This window comes from Ursus americanus, chromosome 25, assembly GCF_024610735.1.
Source record: "Ursus americanus isolate L20-20 chromosome 25, mUrsAme1.1.p, whole genome shotgun sequence".
Classification (NCBI taxonomy): domain Eukaryota; kingdom Metazoa; phylum Chordata; class Mammalia; order Carnivora; family Ursidae; genus Ursus; species Ursus americanus.
In genome coordinates, this window is record NC_142151.1 from 12,512,232 (window position 1) to 12,530,249 (window position 18,018).

The following is an 18,018-nucleotide window of genomic DNA, read 5'->3' on the forward strand; positions in this document are numbered from 1 at the left end:
ACTGTGGACTTTCAAGATCAAAGAGGGCCAAACAAAGCAGGCAAGAAGATAGATCGTTCCAGAAAGAACTCAGCCCCACCGACACTTCCCCTCCCCGCACCCTGACACATTTTTAACCCAGTGAGATACCTTCGGACTTCTGAGCTACAAAACTGTAAAATAATAAGTCTGTGTTGTTTTAAGCTACCAAAGTTGCAATAATTCATTAGAGCAGGAATAGGAAAACCAATGTACTTTCCATAGTTGATTTCATGCTTTCCTGGGGCCATCAAGAATTGGAGTCTGGCTATAAAGTGTTTACCAGAGAGAAATAAAATTATTATTGGTACTAACACAAGGCAACTAAGCCATTTGTTCCTTCATAAAATAAAAACCCCTCTCAAAATTCAATTCCAAAAAACATTTATTGTGCCCCTAGGAGATGGGACATGGTTAAGAGACAGCCCTCCTCTGTGTGGGTGTAACTCCAGCCCCTCCGTTTATCCTCAGCTGATACATCTTATGTCTTACTAGTCCTTTACAATTAGTCAAGTCTCCTATAATGGAAGCTTTGTTCAGAAGCTCAGAATCTTCTTAGAAAGTTGTGGTTAGAAGAGTGATGTTCCCAACTAATGGAAAATTTGCTTCATTTTCTAAATTAAAAAAAAAAAAGTTACCATGAGAAACAAGAGAAACTAGTGTGCAAAAGATCAGACTTGTCTTTCCCACTGCCCACTGTGACTTTGGACACGTGACTTAATTTCTTTCAGATGTTAACTCCTTATTGTCCCTCCCTCTCCTTGTGCCTCGAGGGAGATATTTACACACTGTCCAGGTAGCCATTTTACTTCATGAAGAAACCATTTTAGAGGCTTCCAAAAAAGCCAAGTATTAAAACTGGGACCTCCTGATTCAGAGCTCCGAGGCTTTACAATTTTTAACTGAACTGTATGTTCTGTGCATTGGAAAATCTGAGGCCTTCTCTTCTGGCTCTCCTTTAAAGAAGATTCCACAGGTTGAACTGGAATCCATGTCCTAGATAGACTAGAAAAACGGAATCTTGGCAAACCCAAGGGAGAGGACTTTATCCTATGCGTATTTAGTTGCTGCACGTCCAGACAGACTTGCAAGATAAACTTAGGAAAGAGGTTGTCTTTGAGTTCTATGTGCACTTTTCTGAGTCAGTCTGGACTCCTTTGTCACTGTGTGAAAACCGGCACTGAACATGGTAGCAAACCCCTGTTCAGGAATCAGAGCAAGAGAGAAGAAACTTACAAGAAAGTACTGAGACGGACTCGTTGCCTCCCGCAGAGGTGCTTGGCTCGTCTGCAATTAAGTAAAGAAATGGTTATATTCCCGTCAGTGAAGATCACACGCAGTATGTCTGGCATTCAGCTAAGAGCCTCAAGCAGCTCTGGTAAATGGAGGGTTCCACTAAGTCTGTGGCCCCCAGACCTTCCTTCTCCGAATGCCACGGCCCTCTGCCATGCCTGAAATCCTACCGGTAGAAATGAAACACAGGTGCACTCCACGAGGAGAATCTGGTGGCAGGGGAGGTCTCCACTCACTCAGAAGTCCCTGAGAGCAGCACCCCAACTGGTCATACCTTCATGCGTAAGAAGTGTGTCTCTACACCCTCTACTCCCCCAGCGGCTGACCAAACATGGCACCTGAGTAAGAAGGGTGTAAGCGTAGGCCGAGTACCTCCCAGAGTCTGATACTTCTTAAGTCTGTCCTGGAAAACCTCCCAAGGAAAGAAAAAAAGAAATCCCTTAAAGACCGAGAAGAAGAAAAAAAAAAAAAGACCAAGATGTTTGGCGTCACCTGGTCTTCCGGTCATGGGCTCTTCTGAATGAGCAGCAGGGACATCTTCTAGAAATAAAGGAGTAAGTTTCTTAATTTTAAAAGGCTGAATTTTAAATTTAAAGGCTGGATTTTCTCTTCCTATTTAAAATCAAAGCTTCTCAATACATATTTATGTCAAATCACTATGTTGTACACCTTAAACTTATATACAATGTTATACACCAATTACATCTCAATAAAACTGAAAAAAAAAGGTTAAATAAATGCATTACATAGAGAAAAAAAATGAAGAGTTTTATTTCATTGGTAATTTCCATAGTCTGAACGCATCTCTTGAGAAGCAGGTATGGGGTCCAGTATATTAGCAGAAATGACCAGATGGATCTTGTAGTCGAACATGAGATGTTTCCTAATGCCCCATGGGAGGTGGCAGGGGGAAGACATCATTAATACTGATTTAGTCAACCACGACAGTTTGGATAGTTAGAACACAATACTGAAGTAGAGTTTCATGTTGCAAATGATGTACATTCTTCAGGGAAGACAATTTTATTTTTTAAAGATTTATTTATTTATTTGACCGGCAGAGAGAGCGCGCGGGAGCATAAGCTGGGGGAGTAGAACAGGGAGAAGCATCGATGTGGGGCTCGATCCCAATCATGACCTGAGCCGAAGGCAGATGCTTAACCAACTGAGCCACCCAGGCTCCCCTAGATAAAGATTTTAAAGCCAGAGAAACTACCCTTTTTTAATAGTCCTTTCCATTAATATACAATTTCTGGATTCCTCCAACTACTACCTGCAACACCCCCAATATACTTAGAGAGCAGGGCTGGAAGATAGTAGATCTCAATAAATGTTAGCTATTATTTGCAGACATAAGGATCAGATGGTATACAAATCTGCTTTTGAAGGTAAGAGCCAAGGGTCTTTCTTGACAAAAATCCCAGGCATCCCTCCAAGGATCGGGGTTTTTTTGTGGGGGGTAGAAGGCATCAAAATCTTATGGCCCCTTGGCTAAGTGCAATACAGAAAAATGAAAGAAGGTGGAGACTTGAAAGAGGGATGGGCAGAGATAAGACCACTGCTTAATTCATGAAGCTTTTAAATTCCTTTTCTCTTTTGTTCAGTCCATACTCAAATAAGATTTACATTTACCATAACCTTCTCTCAAAAAGTTCTCTATGTAAACTGAATTGTAATGAACTAGAAAAGAAAAGGAAATTATTAACCCCTTTCTGGCCACCACATCCTTCGATCCATTGGAGACACCAAAGAGCACCTCTTCTTTGAGAAGCCCAGAAGGCTGGTCCTGATCAGGTTTGGGCAAACCTCTGGGATGGAGCCATGTTGGCATTCAAACAAGTCCAGTTCCTGACACCCTGGGGAAATGCTTGAATTTTCCTCAAGTTTTGGAGAACTTTTGGCAAAACTTACTCTACCTCAAAGCAGCAAAAGTATCCCCAAATGTGTAAGTTACCACAGGAAATTTCTATGCAATCATCAATAAACAAAAGAATGGAGGGAGGAAGAAATTTCTGCATTTTTGAAGTTAGGAATCCTTACCCATGGCTTTAGTGATTGCTTCCTCAAAGCTATGAGTGAGCGATTCCACCTCAGTAGATAATTCTAGGACAAGAAAATGGAAGATAGGTATGATCATAAGCTTACACTGCAGAATCAAGTACACTTAGGAAGGCAGGCTTTCCCTCAGAAATGCAAAAAATGGGAACCCACCCACTCCTGCCCAGGCCTCCTCTGAAGCCAAAACAGTCACCTACCGAAAGCTTGGGCGTCCTCAAAATGCACATCCGTGGTCGATTCTACATCACTAATGGAGACTAGGTCCATGGGAGACTCCAGGTCAGTGGTGGACTCTGGGGTCGAGGGGGACTCCACATCAGTGGGGGACTCCGGGGTCGCCGTGAACTCCAGGTCAGTGGAGGACTCCAGGTCAGTGGTGGACTCCAGGTCAGCGATGGACTCCGGGGTCGCCGTGGACTCCAGGTCAGTGGAGGACTCCAGGTCAGTGGTGGACTCCAGGTCAGCGATGGACTCCGGGGTCGCTGTGGACTCCAGGTCAGTGGTGGACTCCAGGTCAGCAATGGACTCCGGGGTCGCCGTGGACTCCAGGTCAGTGGTGGACTCCAAGTCAGCGATGGACTCTGGGATCACCGTGGACTCCAGGTCAGTGGTGGACTCCACATCAGCGGGGGCCTCCAGGGTCGAGGTGGACTCTACCATGGCCAACGCTAGGTCAACAGTGGACGCTAGTTCAGCGGTCAACTCAAGGGCACTCATCAACTCAAGTTCACTGATCAACTCAAGGTCAGTGATCAAGTCTAGGTCACTAATTAATTCTAGAGGAGCCAAAAAGGAAAAAAAATAGTTTAAATACTTTCTAGAAAGACTATTTTCACCATCTCTACACCGTTCCAAGCTAGATCTCTTTCTGGGGAAAACCCGGAACATAAAAGGGTATATTGAATCAAATACGGTCTCACCCCAAGTTTCTCTTCTGCCAAGTGCTAGAAAGTGCAGAAGACTAACTGCCACCCAGGAGTGTCCCCTCAGAGGCTCCTACACCACTGTCTTTTGAGGGGGTCAGTGTGGAAAGGAGCATTCAATACTGTGCCTCTGTATGTAAACTGGTCAGATTGGAACAGAATAAAAATTCCACGGATATCCCCCCTATGATCCTCCCAGGTCCCTGAAAACAAACACCAAAAACCAAAGGGGGACACGGAGCTAGGAAAATAGCTATTCCCAAAATGGATAAACAAGAATAGAATCGACTCTAAAATGGGCTGCTCCTATCATGTTTTCATCTAATGCGTGAAGTCTAGGACCTCATTTTCCAGTCTGTCCCACAGAATGCACAATCCAGACATTCGGGGGCTCGCTTACCATTGAGAGCATCATAACCGAACAGGCCTGGTGAGTGTACAACAGGCTCTTCTTGGGCTACAGCGAAAGATACGAAAGATACCCAGTCACTGTGACTGCCTGTGAACAGGTGACCGGCACCCCGCCAATGAGGCCAAAAGCATTCGCTCTCTAATATAGTCACTGTGCTTTATCATTCATCCATATGGAGTGAAGAACCCCAAACCCATCTGATAAAGTGACAGCTACCAGAGGGAGAACTGGGAGGAAGAGGATGGGGGAAAATAATTATTTCAATGCCAATGAATGAACACACCTCCTCCTGAGAGATCAAATTGAATTCAGAAAGAATTAGGAAAGAAAGCTTTTGGGGGAAAGTTTTCTTTCTGTCTGGTTCATGAAGACAGCTGTCTCTTTCTCAGTGCGATTCACAGCTGTCCAGACCCACTGATTTCCATTGCACGAGACTGAATTAGCTGCTGAAGCACTTTGAACTATACTCTATTGCAAAATGAGGATACAGCCTAGGACTTTTCAACTTGCACTCAATAGAATAAAGCCTCCGTAGGGCCCAAGAGTGAACAGGACCCCAGTAAACCCTCAGGAGTTCTCCCGTCACCAATCCTAAACCCATCTGGCCCAGCCTTATTGCCTTTTTATCTAGGTCAATTCAATCACCAAATCCACATCTTAGACTCAGCCAGCCACCCATCCCCAACTAACACCAACTTGACAGACTTGCACTTTACCACATTCACTGCTGGTCTCTGTTTCTCTTTCTGCTCCTGCAGAAAGACACATGCGCACACACCCCATAAAAGAATTTTAGTTCCATTCTCCAACAGACGTCCCAGGGATGCACTTACTCTGGTGTATTACGGGGTAAGCCACAGCTAGGGCCAACCAGGCTGTGAGTATCAGGGTCTTCCGGAGCATCGTGCCACCGGGAGCGCAGGGGGCTGGTGAAAGGCAGAAGGGAGGTGGCAGGCCCCAAGATTGTGCTGTGCGGGCAGAGGTCCTTTGAGCTTTTATGCAACCCCCCCCCACGCCCCGACCCTGAGGGCGGCATTTTCAGGTGGTTGTTAAAAAAAAAAAAAAAAGGAAAAGGAAAGAAAAGAAAAGAAAAAGCAAGCCTCGCCCACAGAACTATGAGAATGCCCCTGGAGCAAAGGTGGGAAAGGGAACTGGGGGCAGGGCGAAGCCAGGAGTGTGGAAAACTCTGATAAGGACTTGGGCAAAATGAGGTTGTCCCTTAACCACTAGGCCCCACTATCTGCTTCTCAGAGAGGCAGGGGGAGAAAGCCGCGCTACCTGGCCAGAGGTCGCAAGTTTGTCATCCAGGCTGCGGCCGAATATTGCTTTACAGAGCCCCCGAAGAGCCGCTTTGTATCAGAGTGTGGGACTAAGAACCACAGTCAGAGTCTGCGGGCTACTCTGATTCTAAGGGAGAGCCCTGCCCTGTTGCAAAGTCTTCTCCCCACAGGGGGTCCCTCAAAGAGAACCGTCAAAGAGAATAAGAATTACTACTATTACTACTACATAATTAGCTAAAATCATAAGGTTTCACATGTGCTATCTTGTTTGATTCTCACCACGATCCTATGTGTGAAGCATTATTATCCCCATTTTTTCGGTGAGCAGACGAGAAGCTGAAAGCCTGAGTGACTCCGGATTCCCCTGATAGGCTCTGTCCGGGAGTCATTAACCTCAAGTACTTCCTGGCCAGGTGGACCTGGCTCCTGCTAGTGACGTCCCCAGTCCTCTAGGGGGCAGTAGTAAGTCGCCATGTGCTCTTGGCTGCAGCCCTGACTGGAGGACCCCTCCCAGGAGATGCAGACAGGACGGTGGGGTTGACTCATGTGAATCAGCCTGGGCGCTCAGTTACTCATAACAACCCTTAACCTGGAAAGGAGGCTTTACCGCAGATGCAGGACTCCCATCCCGGCGTCAAACTCCCATGACGTCTGTAGGTCTCAGTTTTCTTTACTTAAAAGGTCACAGTTGAGTCCTGTTCCTCAGAAAGCACGGGGTTGACAATACCATTGGGAGAAAACTCTCGGTAATAGTGATAATAACAGCTCACACTTAGTTAAGTGCTTAACTGTGTGCCACAGGCATATATTATTTTATCCAATTCCAAACCTAGGGTAATTTTATTATTCTCCTTTTCTAGATAAAGGCACTAGGGCACAGAGAGGTTAGGGAACTCACGAAAGGTCACACAGTAAGTGTTACAGAATCCGCAAGCAAACCTGTGGGCAGTCTGGTGCTAGGGCCAATGCTCTCAACCACGCTGTTCGTCCCCCAGCCCCCACCCAGTTATGGCCCTGACCTCTTCGTGGCCGGCTTTGTTCTGGGAAGTGTGGCACAGCACAGGCTTCACCGTAAAGGTGGGGGAAACACACATATACATTAGAGAACATTTTGTTCTTCTGCAAACCTCCTTTCCTTGGCAAGCCCTGTGCAATGAAGTATATGCCAACACAACAGTCACGAGCTTGGGAAGCAAGAAGCTCTCAAAAAACTTGCAGGCAAAACCATAGGACTCAAATGAGACAATAATCCAATAAGTCATAGGTCAGTGGAAGAAGGGGGAGTTTTATCTGCATCAGCTACAATAGGAGTATATCTCCTATCCCAGAAAACGGCAAGAATGGATTCCAAATGTGCAAAGTAGGATCTCTTTGGGGGAGAGCTGGGCTTAGGAGTTCAGGTATTAAGGGGCAGAAACAACCAACTTCTTCTAGAAGCTTTGTTTGGCAGCTCAACCACCTAAAATACAGATACTGCTTTAGGTGGTCTTCCAATGGTCATGTTTCCATTTCTATTTGCCTCGGTTTCCCCCAGAGTCAGTGAAACGACATCTACCTGGTGACCTCTATATTGAAAAATGGGAGCAATTTGGTTTCCCCTCCTGAAGACATGTCACTCTTTCTCACCATCTGAGTATGACACAGAGGGTCCAGGAGAGGAACCAAGCTGAATAAAACTGGACAGTTATAATTACTGGGTTTTTTTAAATTAACATGGGGTTATCATTCTGTTATGTATTATTAAATTATTTGGCCTTCTTGACTTTACATATGCTAGCAAATGTTATAGAATCATGTAATCTCAAGGCTTGAAGGTATATTAAATTGCATCCAGCTCAACCAGAACTCCAGTGTCTCTTTTTCTAATATAAGAGTAATATTTTTTCCTTATATAACACACCTGTCAAGTGGCCTGACAGCCCCAGTGGTGGGGGACTCACTACCTTGAAAAGAGTAGTTCATATTTGGACAATTATTCCTTGCAATGGCTAATATATGCCTTATTATTACTTTAACCTGTTGACCTCAGTTTTATTTTGGGGGCCATATATAAAAAATTGGGCCCTTCTTTTCTCTTGAGATGTCAGAAGTAGATATCATTGTATTTTCCAATTTCTGCACCATCCTGAAAAAAGTTTACGTTTTTCCCTATCTCATTCCCTCAAATTTCTCCAGCACCTAGCGCAGTGTCTGGCTGTTATTTGTTAATAAATTTTTGTAAATATTTGTTACAAATATTTGTAAATATTTGTTAATAAATTAATGACTGGATGACTCCTCGTCACTGGTCTCTGATCTCATCTGTCTCTGGTCTTCTAAAAGGAAAACACTAGGGATGCCTGGGTGGCTCTGTCAATTAAGCGTCTGCCTTCGGCTCAGGTCATGATCTCAGGGTCCTGGGATCGAGCCCCACATCCGGCTTCCTGCTCAGCCACTCCCCTTGCTTGTGCTCTCTCTGTCAAGTGAATACATAAAAAATCCTAAAAAATAATAAATAAATAAAATAAAAAGGAAACACTAGAATTATATTACCAAGATTTGACCTCATTAGAGTGGGGGAGGAGAGGGAAACTATCACTTGCCTTTCTGAAAAATACGTGATATTAATTTGATTGTATTAAATTGATTTGTACGTTAAATGCTAAATTAAATGCTGAAAGGTAGGCCTAGCAGGAAGTATGGGAAGTTTCCTGACAGTGTTAGAGGATCTCAAAAGCCTTTGCATTTCCTTCAGAGTGAGATCAGTTTCAGTCTAGTGGGTTGAGCTAGGAGTGATAGCCTATGGATGTGTCTCTGTCCCTCCCTAATTCCCACCCTCAGCAGACACAGGCCCTGGAGCACCTGGGAGCATTTGACCCAGGGTAAGGTGCTTCCTTCATTCCACTTGCCAACAGTCACTCTTCCCGTAAGAAGCAGTTTCCAGAGTCTAAGACTCAAGTTTCTCCTCTGGAGAACAGGGAGCCCAGAATGGGCCATCTAACCTCACAGATCAGATACAGATAAAGTCTAGCCCAGTCTTCCAGGGTCAGACCAAGCCTTTTTCTAATATCTGTTTGCGGACCCAGCAATTACAGTAAGTACCCAGAACAATTCAAAAGAAGCCCTCAAACTGATTTCTTCTTTGGAGTTATAACCGTGGAGGATATATATATATATACACATTATATATATAATGTCAATATATATATTATAATATATATATTAAAAGGCAGTTTATAATGAGATACTAAGAAATCTAAAGCAGTGCCGGGAATTCAAAACAATGTCTATTTAACAAGTGTTTACAGAGCTACTGGGAAGTACCGTGCACTAGGCAAAGAGGCCCAAATTGCAGACTCCGGGAGCCAGCAGCCCGAGTTATCAGTCCTGGCTCCACAGCCATGGGCAAGTTACCTAACTCACAGGACTTTAGTTTACTCTTTAACAAATGGAGATAAAAGTGGTTTACTTTGGGATGCCTGGGTGGCTCAGTCGGTTAAGCGTATGCCTTTGGCTCAGGTCATGATCCCAGGGTTCTGGGATCCAGCCCGAACCTGCATCATGCTCCCTGCTCAGCGGAGACTCTATTTCTCCCTCTCCCTGCTCGTTCTCTCTCTCTATCTCTCTCTCTCCTTCTTTCTCAAATAAATAAATAAAAATCTAAAAAAAAGTGGTTTTACTTCACTGGATTTTGTAAGGATTAAATTAATATATTCATATTAAAATGCCTAGAATAAGGAAAGTACATAATAAAATCAGCTATTATTATTAGGTGCTGAAACGAAAAAGGCCCAGGTCCCCAAGGAGCTGATAACATTGTTCTACAGCAGGAACAGGATGGGGCATTGCTCTGGAAAGTCCTGTGGGGAAGATGGAACAAGTTGAAGTAAGAGTGGAATTCTGTTGAATTCAGTAAACATCTCTTCGGGTTTATTTTTGGGATATAGAAGGTAAACAAACAGAAAGGCCTCTAGGCAAAATGAAGTAATAGTATATTGGAGGAGACAAGAATGTGCATGAATACCAATGTTCAAGGTGTCGGGTCATGTCAACTGTAATCAATTTGGGAACATAGAGGAAGATCGTATCAATTAGATGGCTGACACTATCTAAATCGACTTTCCATTGCCGATGTCTCCAGAGTCTGTTCTGTGCTTTATGCATGGCAGTTGCCAAATAAATGATCTTTCATCTGTATTGAATTCTAACATGGGAAAGGTGGGAAGGCATCATCATGTGAGCAGTAGAATCGTGGCTAAAAACTTGGGTTCTGGACTCAGATTGTCCGGACGTGAATCCAAGTCCTTGTAAGAACTCTGGCTTACTCACATTACTCTACCCTTCTGTTTTCCTCATCTGCAAAATGCAGATGAGGACAGTAATGGTTTCAGAGGGACTTTGTGAAAATTAAATGAAGGAATCTGTATAAACTGGTAATTGGACTATAGTAAATGATTGGTGTGATTGGCAGCTCTCATGATTATAGCTTGAAATGGACCTTGAAGAATGAGTTAAAGCTGTAAGATTAACTACTCTCATTACAGAGAAGTTGGTGATGGAGAATACAGTGAGCAGCGGAGGGGGGGGGTGGGAGAGAAGGTAGTGAAAGTCTGAAATGGCATTTGGGACCAGACCCAAGACAGATGCAAAAGCAAGAGTTGCATCATTATTCTCCCAGCAAAATAGGGGCATTGAGGTTGTTTCATCAAGGATGGTCATGGTAAGACTTAACCTAACAAACCTACACAGACAAAAGGCAGGTCAGCTATGGCTTTGCATGGGCAAGAGATACTGGGGGTGGAAAAGGGTGGTGGCCTTAGGCATGAAAAGGAAGCAGATATTAAAGATATTACCAAGGTGCAGTTAAAGGGACTTGGTGGCTGATTGGATGTGGGGAGGCAGCCCCACCGTGAGATATGTATATGTTCACAAGAGTTGGCCTTGTAGACTTTTAGTTCCTCTAGGACATGAATTCCCAGAGTCAAAACCCCAAAGCTAAAAATCAAAAGAAGGAGACAGAGAGAAGGAGGAGAATGCTAATTCCTGAGAAATGAGCAAGGAAACAAACACACTACACTAACACCAAAAATGGATTTCACTGGTTTTGAATGAAGTTTTAAGGCCCATTTTTTCTTTGGTACTAGGACACATCTTCATTGGAAATTTTGAGACTGGAGACAATGGTTTTGTTCAATATTTTGGCTCAAGGTCAGACCCTTTTAAGTCCATCGGGAGCAGGGGAGTGGTTCCATCAATGGATTGGTAAGAAATAAAACAGTTAAAACAAGATACCACCTCACATCCATTAGGATGAACACCATCAAAGAAACCAACACAGAAAATAGCAAGTGTTCACAGGATGTGGAGAAACTGGACACACACACTTGTGGGAATATAAAAAGGTGCAGCCAGGGAGGAGTTAAGATGGCGGAGGAGTAGGGGTCCCCCTTTTCAGCTGGTCCCCTGAGTCGAGCTGGATATCTACCAGACCATCCCAAAAACCCACGGAATCAGCCTGAGACGCAGGAAGATACATCTGGATCTCTACAAATGAACATCTCCAGCGCTGAGTATTGAGGTACGAAGCGGGGAGCCGTGAAACCGCGAAGATATCGGAAGATAAACGGAAGGGGGAGGGAGCCGCCGCGCTGGGGCACCGGGAAGCGATAGCCACCTGCATGGGGGAGCGGGCGGGGCTCGCGTATCGGCACCCGCGAGAGAACAGACTAAGACCGTGAGCCAGTGAATGCGCGGGCGACCAGACTGAAAACCAGAGCTCCAGAGCGCCTACTTGAACTAGACTCAAACCGGGAGCTTGGGAGTGTGCATGGGGGTGGCTGGCGGCTGGCGGTGTTAGAAACACAAAGGACAGAGACATGCGGCCCTGGAAGTGAGGGCTGGGACGCCAGCTGTGGGGCACACATCCTGGGACGCTGCAGGGTTTTTAGCAGCACTGACAGAAACAGAGTTAAAGTGGCCAAGAGAGCTCAGTGGAGAGTGGACTGTGATCTCTCTGTTCTGAGACAGAGGCTGGGATTCGACCACTGCTGCTCTGACTCTCAGAAGAGGCACAGAAAACTGCCAGGTAAAGCCGCCAGAGAACAAAAGCCTGGAAATACCAGCTCACATTGTGCCCATCACCATCCCTCCTTGCAGGGGACAGGGAGACTCTACCCAAACAGGGTTGCCTGAGTATCAGCACGGCAGGCCCCTCCCCCAGGAGGCAGGCTGAAAAATCAAGAAGCCCACATCTCTAAGGTCCCTATAAAACAAGTGCACACTGCCTGGGTACTGGTCAATAATTTGGGCTCTGGACAACCCCACAACCTCTCCTCATCAGAATGACGAGAAGGAGAAATCCCCCCCAGCAAAGAAAAGACAATGAGTCTGTGGCCTCTGCCACAGAACTGATGGATATGGATATAACCAAATTATCAGAAATGGAGTTCAGAGTAACAATGGTCAAGATGATGTGTAGACTTGAAAAAAAATATTAACGAAAATATTAACGAGAATATAGAATCTCTAAGGGCGGAAATGAGAGCGAATCTGGCAGAAATTAAAAATTGTATGAATCAAATGCAGTCAAAACTAGATGTTCTGACGGCCAGGGTAAATGAGGCAGAAGAAAGAATTAGTGAATTGGAGGATGGGATGGTAGAAGAGAAAGCTAAAACAGAAACTTGGCTCAAAAAAATCCAATCTCAAGAATGTAGGTTATGGGAGATTACTGACTCAATGAAACGTTCCAATGTCAGAATCATCAGCATCCCCAAGGGGGTGGAGAAAAACAGAGCTCTAGAAGAGATATTTGAACAAATTGTAGCTGAAAACTTCCCTAATCTAGCAAGGGAAACAAGCATTTGTGTCCAAGAGGCAGAGAGGACCCCTCCCAAATTCAACCATGACAAACCTACACCACGTCATGTCATAGTGCATTTCGCAAATATTAGATCCAAGGATACAGTATTGAAACCATCCAGGGCAAAGAAATTTCTCATGTACAAAGGCAAAAATATCAAGGTTACATCAGACCTGTCTACACAGACCTGGAATGAGAGAAAGGGTTAGGAGGGCATTTTTAAAGCTCTTTCAGAGAAAAACATGCAGCCAAGGATCCTTTATCCAGCAAGGCTGTCATTCAGAATTGATGGAGAGATAAGGACCTTCCAGAATCGCCAGACACTGACCAATTTTGTAACCACGAAACCAGCCCTACAGAAGATATGAAGGGGGGTTCTATAAAAGTAAAAAGGCCCCAAGAGTGATATAGAACAGAAAGTTACAATCTATGGAAACAAAGACTTTACAGGCAACATGACATCATTAAAATCATATCTCTCAATAATCACTCTCAATGTGAATGGCCTAAATGCTCCCATAAAACACCACAGGGTTGCAGATTGGATAAAAAGACTTGACCCATCCATTTGCTGTCTACAAGAGACTCATTTTGAACCTAAAGATAGATCCAGACTGAAAGTGAAGGGATGAAAAACCATTTTTCATGCCAATGGACTTCAAAAGAAAGCTGGGGTAGCAATTCTCATATCAGACAGATTGGATTTTAAACTAAACACTGTAGTTAGAGATACAGAAGGACACTATATTATTCTTAAAGGATGTATCCAACAAGTGGATATGACAATTATAAATATCTACGCCCCCAACAGGGGAGCCGCAAGATACACAAGCCAACTCTTAACCAGAATAAAAAGACATATAGATAAATATATGTTCATAGTAGGGGACCTCAACACTCCACTATCAGCAATAGACAGATCACCTAAGCAGAAAATCAACAAAGAAACAAGAGCTTTGAATGCCATACTAGACCAGATGGACCTCATAGATATATATAGAACACTACACCCCAGAACAAAAGAATACTCATTCTTTTTGAATGCACATGGAACGTTCTCCAGAATAGATCATATGCTGGGTCACAAAACAGGACTCAACCGATAGCAAAAGACTGAAATTATTCCCTGCATATTCTCAGACCACAATGTTTTGAAATTGGAACTCAATCACAAGGAAAAATTTGGAAGAAACTCAAACACTTGGAAACTAAGAACCATCCTGCTCAAGAATGATTTGATAAGCCAGGAAATCAAAAATCAATTTAAACAATTTATGGAGACCAATGAGAATGAAAACACAATGGTTCAAAACCTATGGGACACTGCAAAGGCAGTCCTAAGGGGGAAATACATAGCCATCCAAGCCTCACTCAAAAGAATAGAAAAATCTAAAATGCAGTTTTTATATTCTCACCTCAAGAAGCTGGAACAGGAACAGAAGAACAGGCCTAACCCACTCACGAGAGAACAGTTGATCAAGATTAGAGCAGAGATCAATGAATTAGAAACCAGGAGCACAGCAGAGCAGATCAACAGAACTAGAAGCTGGTTCTTTGAAAGAATAAATAAGATCGATAAGCCACTGGCAAGACTTATTCAAAAGAATAGAGAAAGGACCCAAATTAATAAAATTATGAATGAAAAGGGAGAGGTCACAACCAACACCAATGAAATAGGAAGGATCATTAGAAACTTTTATCAGCAGCTTGATGCCAATAAATTAAACAACCTGGAAGAAATGGATGCCTTCCTGGAAACCTATAAACTACCAAGACTGAAACAAGAAGAAATTGATTTTTTTAAACAGACCAATTAATTATGAAGAGATTGAAGCAGTGATCAAAAACCTCCCGGAAAACAAGACTCCAGGGCCTGATGGATTCCCCGGGGAATTCTACCAAACATTGAAAGAAGAAATAATACTTATTCTCCTAAAGCTGTTTCAAAAAATAGAAACAGAAGGAAAAGTACCAAATTCATTCTATGAGGCCAGTATTACCTTGATCCTCAAACCAGGCAAAGACCCCATCAAAAAGGAGAATTACAGACCAATATCCCTGATGAATACAGACACCAAAATTCTCAACAAGATCCTAGCTAATAGGATCCAACAGTACATTAAAAGGATTATCCATCATGACCAAGTGGGATTTATCCCTGGGATGCAAGGGTGGTTCAACATTCGCAAATCGATCAGTGCGATAGATCATATCAACAAGAAAAGAGTCAAGAACCATATGATCCTCTCAATAGATGCAGAAAAAGGATTTGACAAAATACAGCATCCTTTCCTGATTAAAACACTTCAGACTGTAGGAATAGAGGGCACATTCCTCAATTTCATAAAAACCATCTATGAAAAGCCTACAGCAAATATCATTCTCAATGGGGAAAAGCTGGAAGCCTTTCCCTTGAGATCAGGAACACGACAAGGACGCCACTTTCGACATTATTATTCAACATAGTACTAGAAGTCCTTGCAACAGCAATCAGACAACAAAAAGGGATAAAATGTATCCAAATCAGCAAAGAAGAAGTCAAACTGTCTCTCTTCGCAGATGACATGATACTGTATATGGAAAACCCAAAAGAATCCACTCCCAAACTATTAGAAGTTATAGAGCAATTCAGTAATGTGGCAGAATACAAAATCAATGCTCAGAAATCAGTTGAATTTCTTTTTTTTTTTAAGATTTTATTTATTCATTTGACAGAGAGAGACAGCCAGCGAGAGAGGGAACACAAGCAGGGGGAGTGGGAGAGGAAGAAGCAGGCTCCCAGCGGAGGAGCCTGATGTGGGGCTCGATCCCAGAACGCTGGGATCACGCCCTGAGCCAAAGGCAGATGCCCAACGACTGCGCCACCCAGGCGCCCCATCAGTTGCATTTCTATACACGAACAATGAGACTGAAGAAAGAGAAATTAGGGAATCCATTCCATTTACAATAACACCAAAAATCATACGTTATCTCGGAATTAACTTAACCAGAGACATAAAGGATCTTTATTCTAGAAACTAGAAATCACTCTTGAAAGACATTGAAGAAGACACAAAAAGATGGAAAAATATTCCATGCTCATGGATTGGTAGAATTAACATAGTTAAAATGTCTGTGCTACCCCTAGCAATCTACACTTTCAATGCCATCCCGATCAAAATACCAATGACATTTTTCAAAGAATTGGAACAAACAGCCCTTAAATTTGTGTGGAACCAGAAAAGTCCCCCTGAATCACCAAGGAATTGTTGAAAAGGAAAAACAAACCTGGGGGCATCACATCGCCGGATTTCAAGCTGTACTAAAAAGCTGTGATCACAAAGACAGCATGGTACTGGCACAAAAACAGACACATGGACCAATGGAACAGAATAGAGAACCCAGAAATGGACCTTCAGCTCTTTGGGCAACTAATCTTTGACAAAGCAGGAAAAAACATGCAGTGGAAAAAAGACAGTCTGTTCAGTAAATGGTGCTGGGAAAATTGAACAGCTGTATGCAAAAGAATGAAACTTGACCACTCTCTCACACCATACACAAAGATAAACTCCAAATGGATGAAAGACCTCGATGTGAGACGGGAATCCATCAAAATCCTAGAGGAGAACATAGGCAGCAACCTCTTTGACATTGGCCACAGCAACTTTTTTCATGACACATCTCCAAAGGCAAGAGAAACAAAAGATAAAATGAACTTGTGGGACTTCATCAAGATAAAACTTCTGTGCAGCCAAGGAAACAGTCAAAAAAACTAAGAGGCAGCCCACAGAATGGGAGAATATATTTGCAAATGACACTACAGATAAAAGACTGGTATCCAAGATCTACAAAGAACTTCTCAAACTCAATACACGTGAAACAAATAAACAAATCAAAAAAATGGGCAGAAGATATGAACAGACACTTTTCCAATGAAGACATACAAATGGCTAACAGACACATGAAAAAATGTTCAAAATCATTAGCCATCAGGGAAATTCAAATCAAAACCACACTGAGATACCACCTTATGCCAGTTAGAATGGCAAAAATGGACAAGGCAGGAAACAACAATTGTTGGAGAGGATGTGGAGAAAGGGGATCCCTCCTACATTGTTGGTGGGAATGCAAGTTAGTACAGCCACTCTGGAAAACAGTGTGGAGGTCCCTTAAAAAGTTAAAAATTGAGCTACCCTATGATCCAGCCATTGCACTACTGGGTATTTACCCCAAAGATACAGATGTAGTGAAGAGAAGGGCCATATGCACCCCAATGTTCATAGCAGCAATGTCCACAATAGCTAAATAGTGGAAGGAGCCGAGATGCCCTTCAACAGATGACTGGATTAAGAAGTTGTGGTCCATATATACAGTGGAATATTACTCAGCTATCAGAAAGAACGAGTTCTCAACATTTGCTACAACATGGACGGCACTGGAGGAGATAATGCTAAGTGAAATAAGTCAAGCAGAGAAAGACAACTATCATATGATTTCTCTCATCTATGGAACATAAGAACTAGGATGATCAGTAGGGGAAGAAAGGGATAAAGAAAGGGGGGGTAATCAGAAGGGGGAATGAAACATGAGAGACTATGGACTATGAGAAACAAACTGAGGGCCTCAGAGGGGAGGGGGGTGGGGGAATGGGATAGACCGGTGATGGGTAGTAAGGAGGGCACGTATTGCATGGTGCACTGGGTGTTATACACAACTAATGAATCATCGAGCCTTACATCGGAAACCAGGGATGTACTGTATGGTGACTAACATAATATAATAAAAAATCATTAAAAAAAAAAAAAAGAAGATGTGGTCCATATATACAATGGAATATTACTCAGCCATCAAAAAGAATGATTTCTCAACATTTGCTGCAACATGGACAGGACTGGAGGAGATAATGCTAAGCAAAGTAAGTCAAGCAGAGAAAGACAATTATCATTGGTTTCACTCATTTATGGAACATAAGGAGTAGGAAGATCAGTAGGAGAAGAAAGGGAAGAAGAAAGGGGGGTAAACAGAAGGGGGAATGAGCCATGAGAGACTATGGACTCTGGGAAACAAACTGAGGGCTTCGGGGGGGTGGGAGGGATGGGACAGGCTGGTGATGGGTATTAAGGAGGCACGTATTGCATGGTGCACTGGGTGTTAAATGCAAGTAATGAATCATGGAACTTTACATCAAAAACTAGGGATGTACTGTATGGTGAC

General features: G+C 43.3%; 1 protein-coding gene across 1 annotated transcript; it reads right to left on the reverse strand.

The window, feature by feature from the left end:
* On the reverse strand, positions 1 to 5,607 carry LOC148107779 (uncharacterized). The gene is made up of 7 exons (XM_087855924.1): positions 5,538 to 5,607; positions 5,421 to 5,456; positions 4,693 to 4,749; positions 3,567 to 4,145; positions 3,352 to 3,414; positions 1,255 to 1,851; positions 1 to 632 (listed from the first exon to the last, which is right to left on the reverse strand). Exons 1-6 carry the CDS (start codon positions 5,605 to 5,607, stop codon positions 1,580 to 1,582), a joined length of 1,077 nt encoding a protein of 358 aa, XP_087712050.1. The 3' UTR covers positions 1 to 632; positions 1,255 to 1,579.
* Positions 5,608 to 18,018: the final 12,411 nt, after the last annotated feature.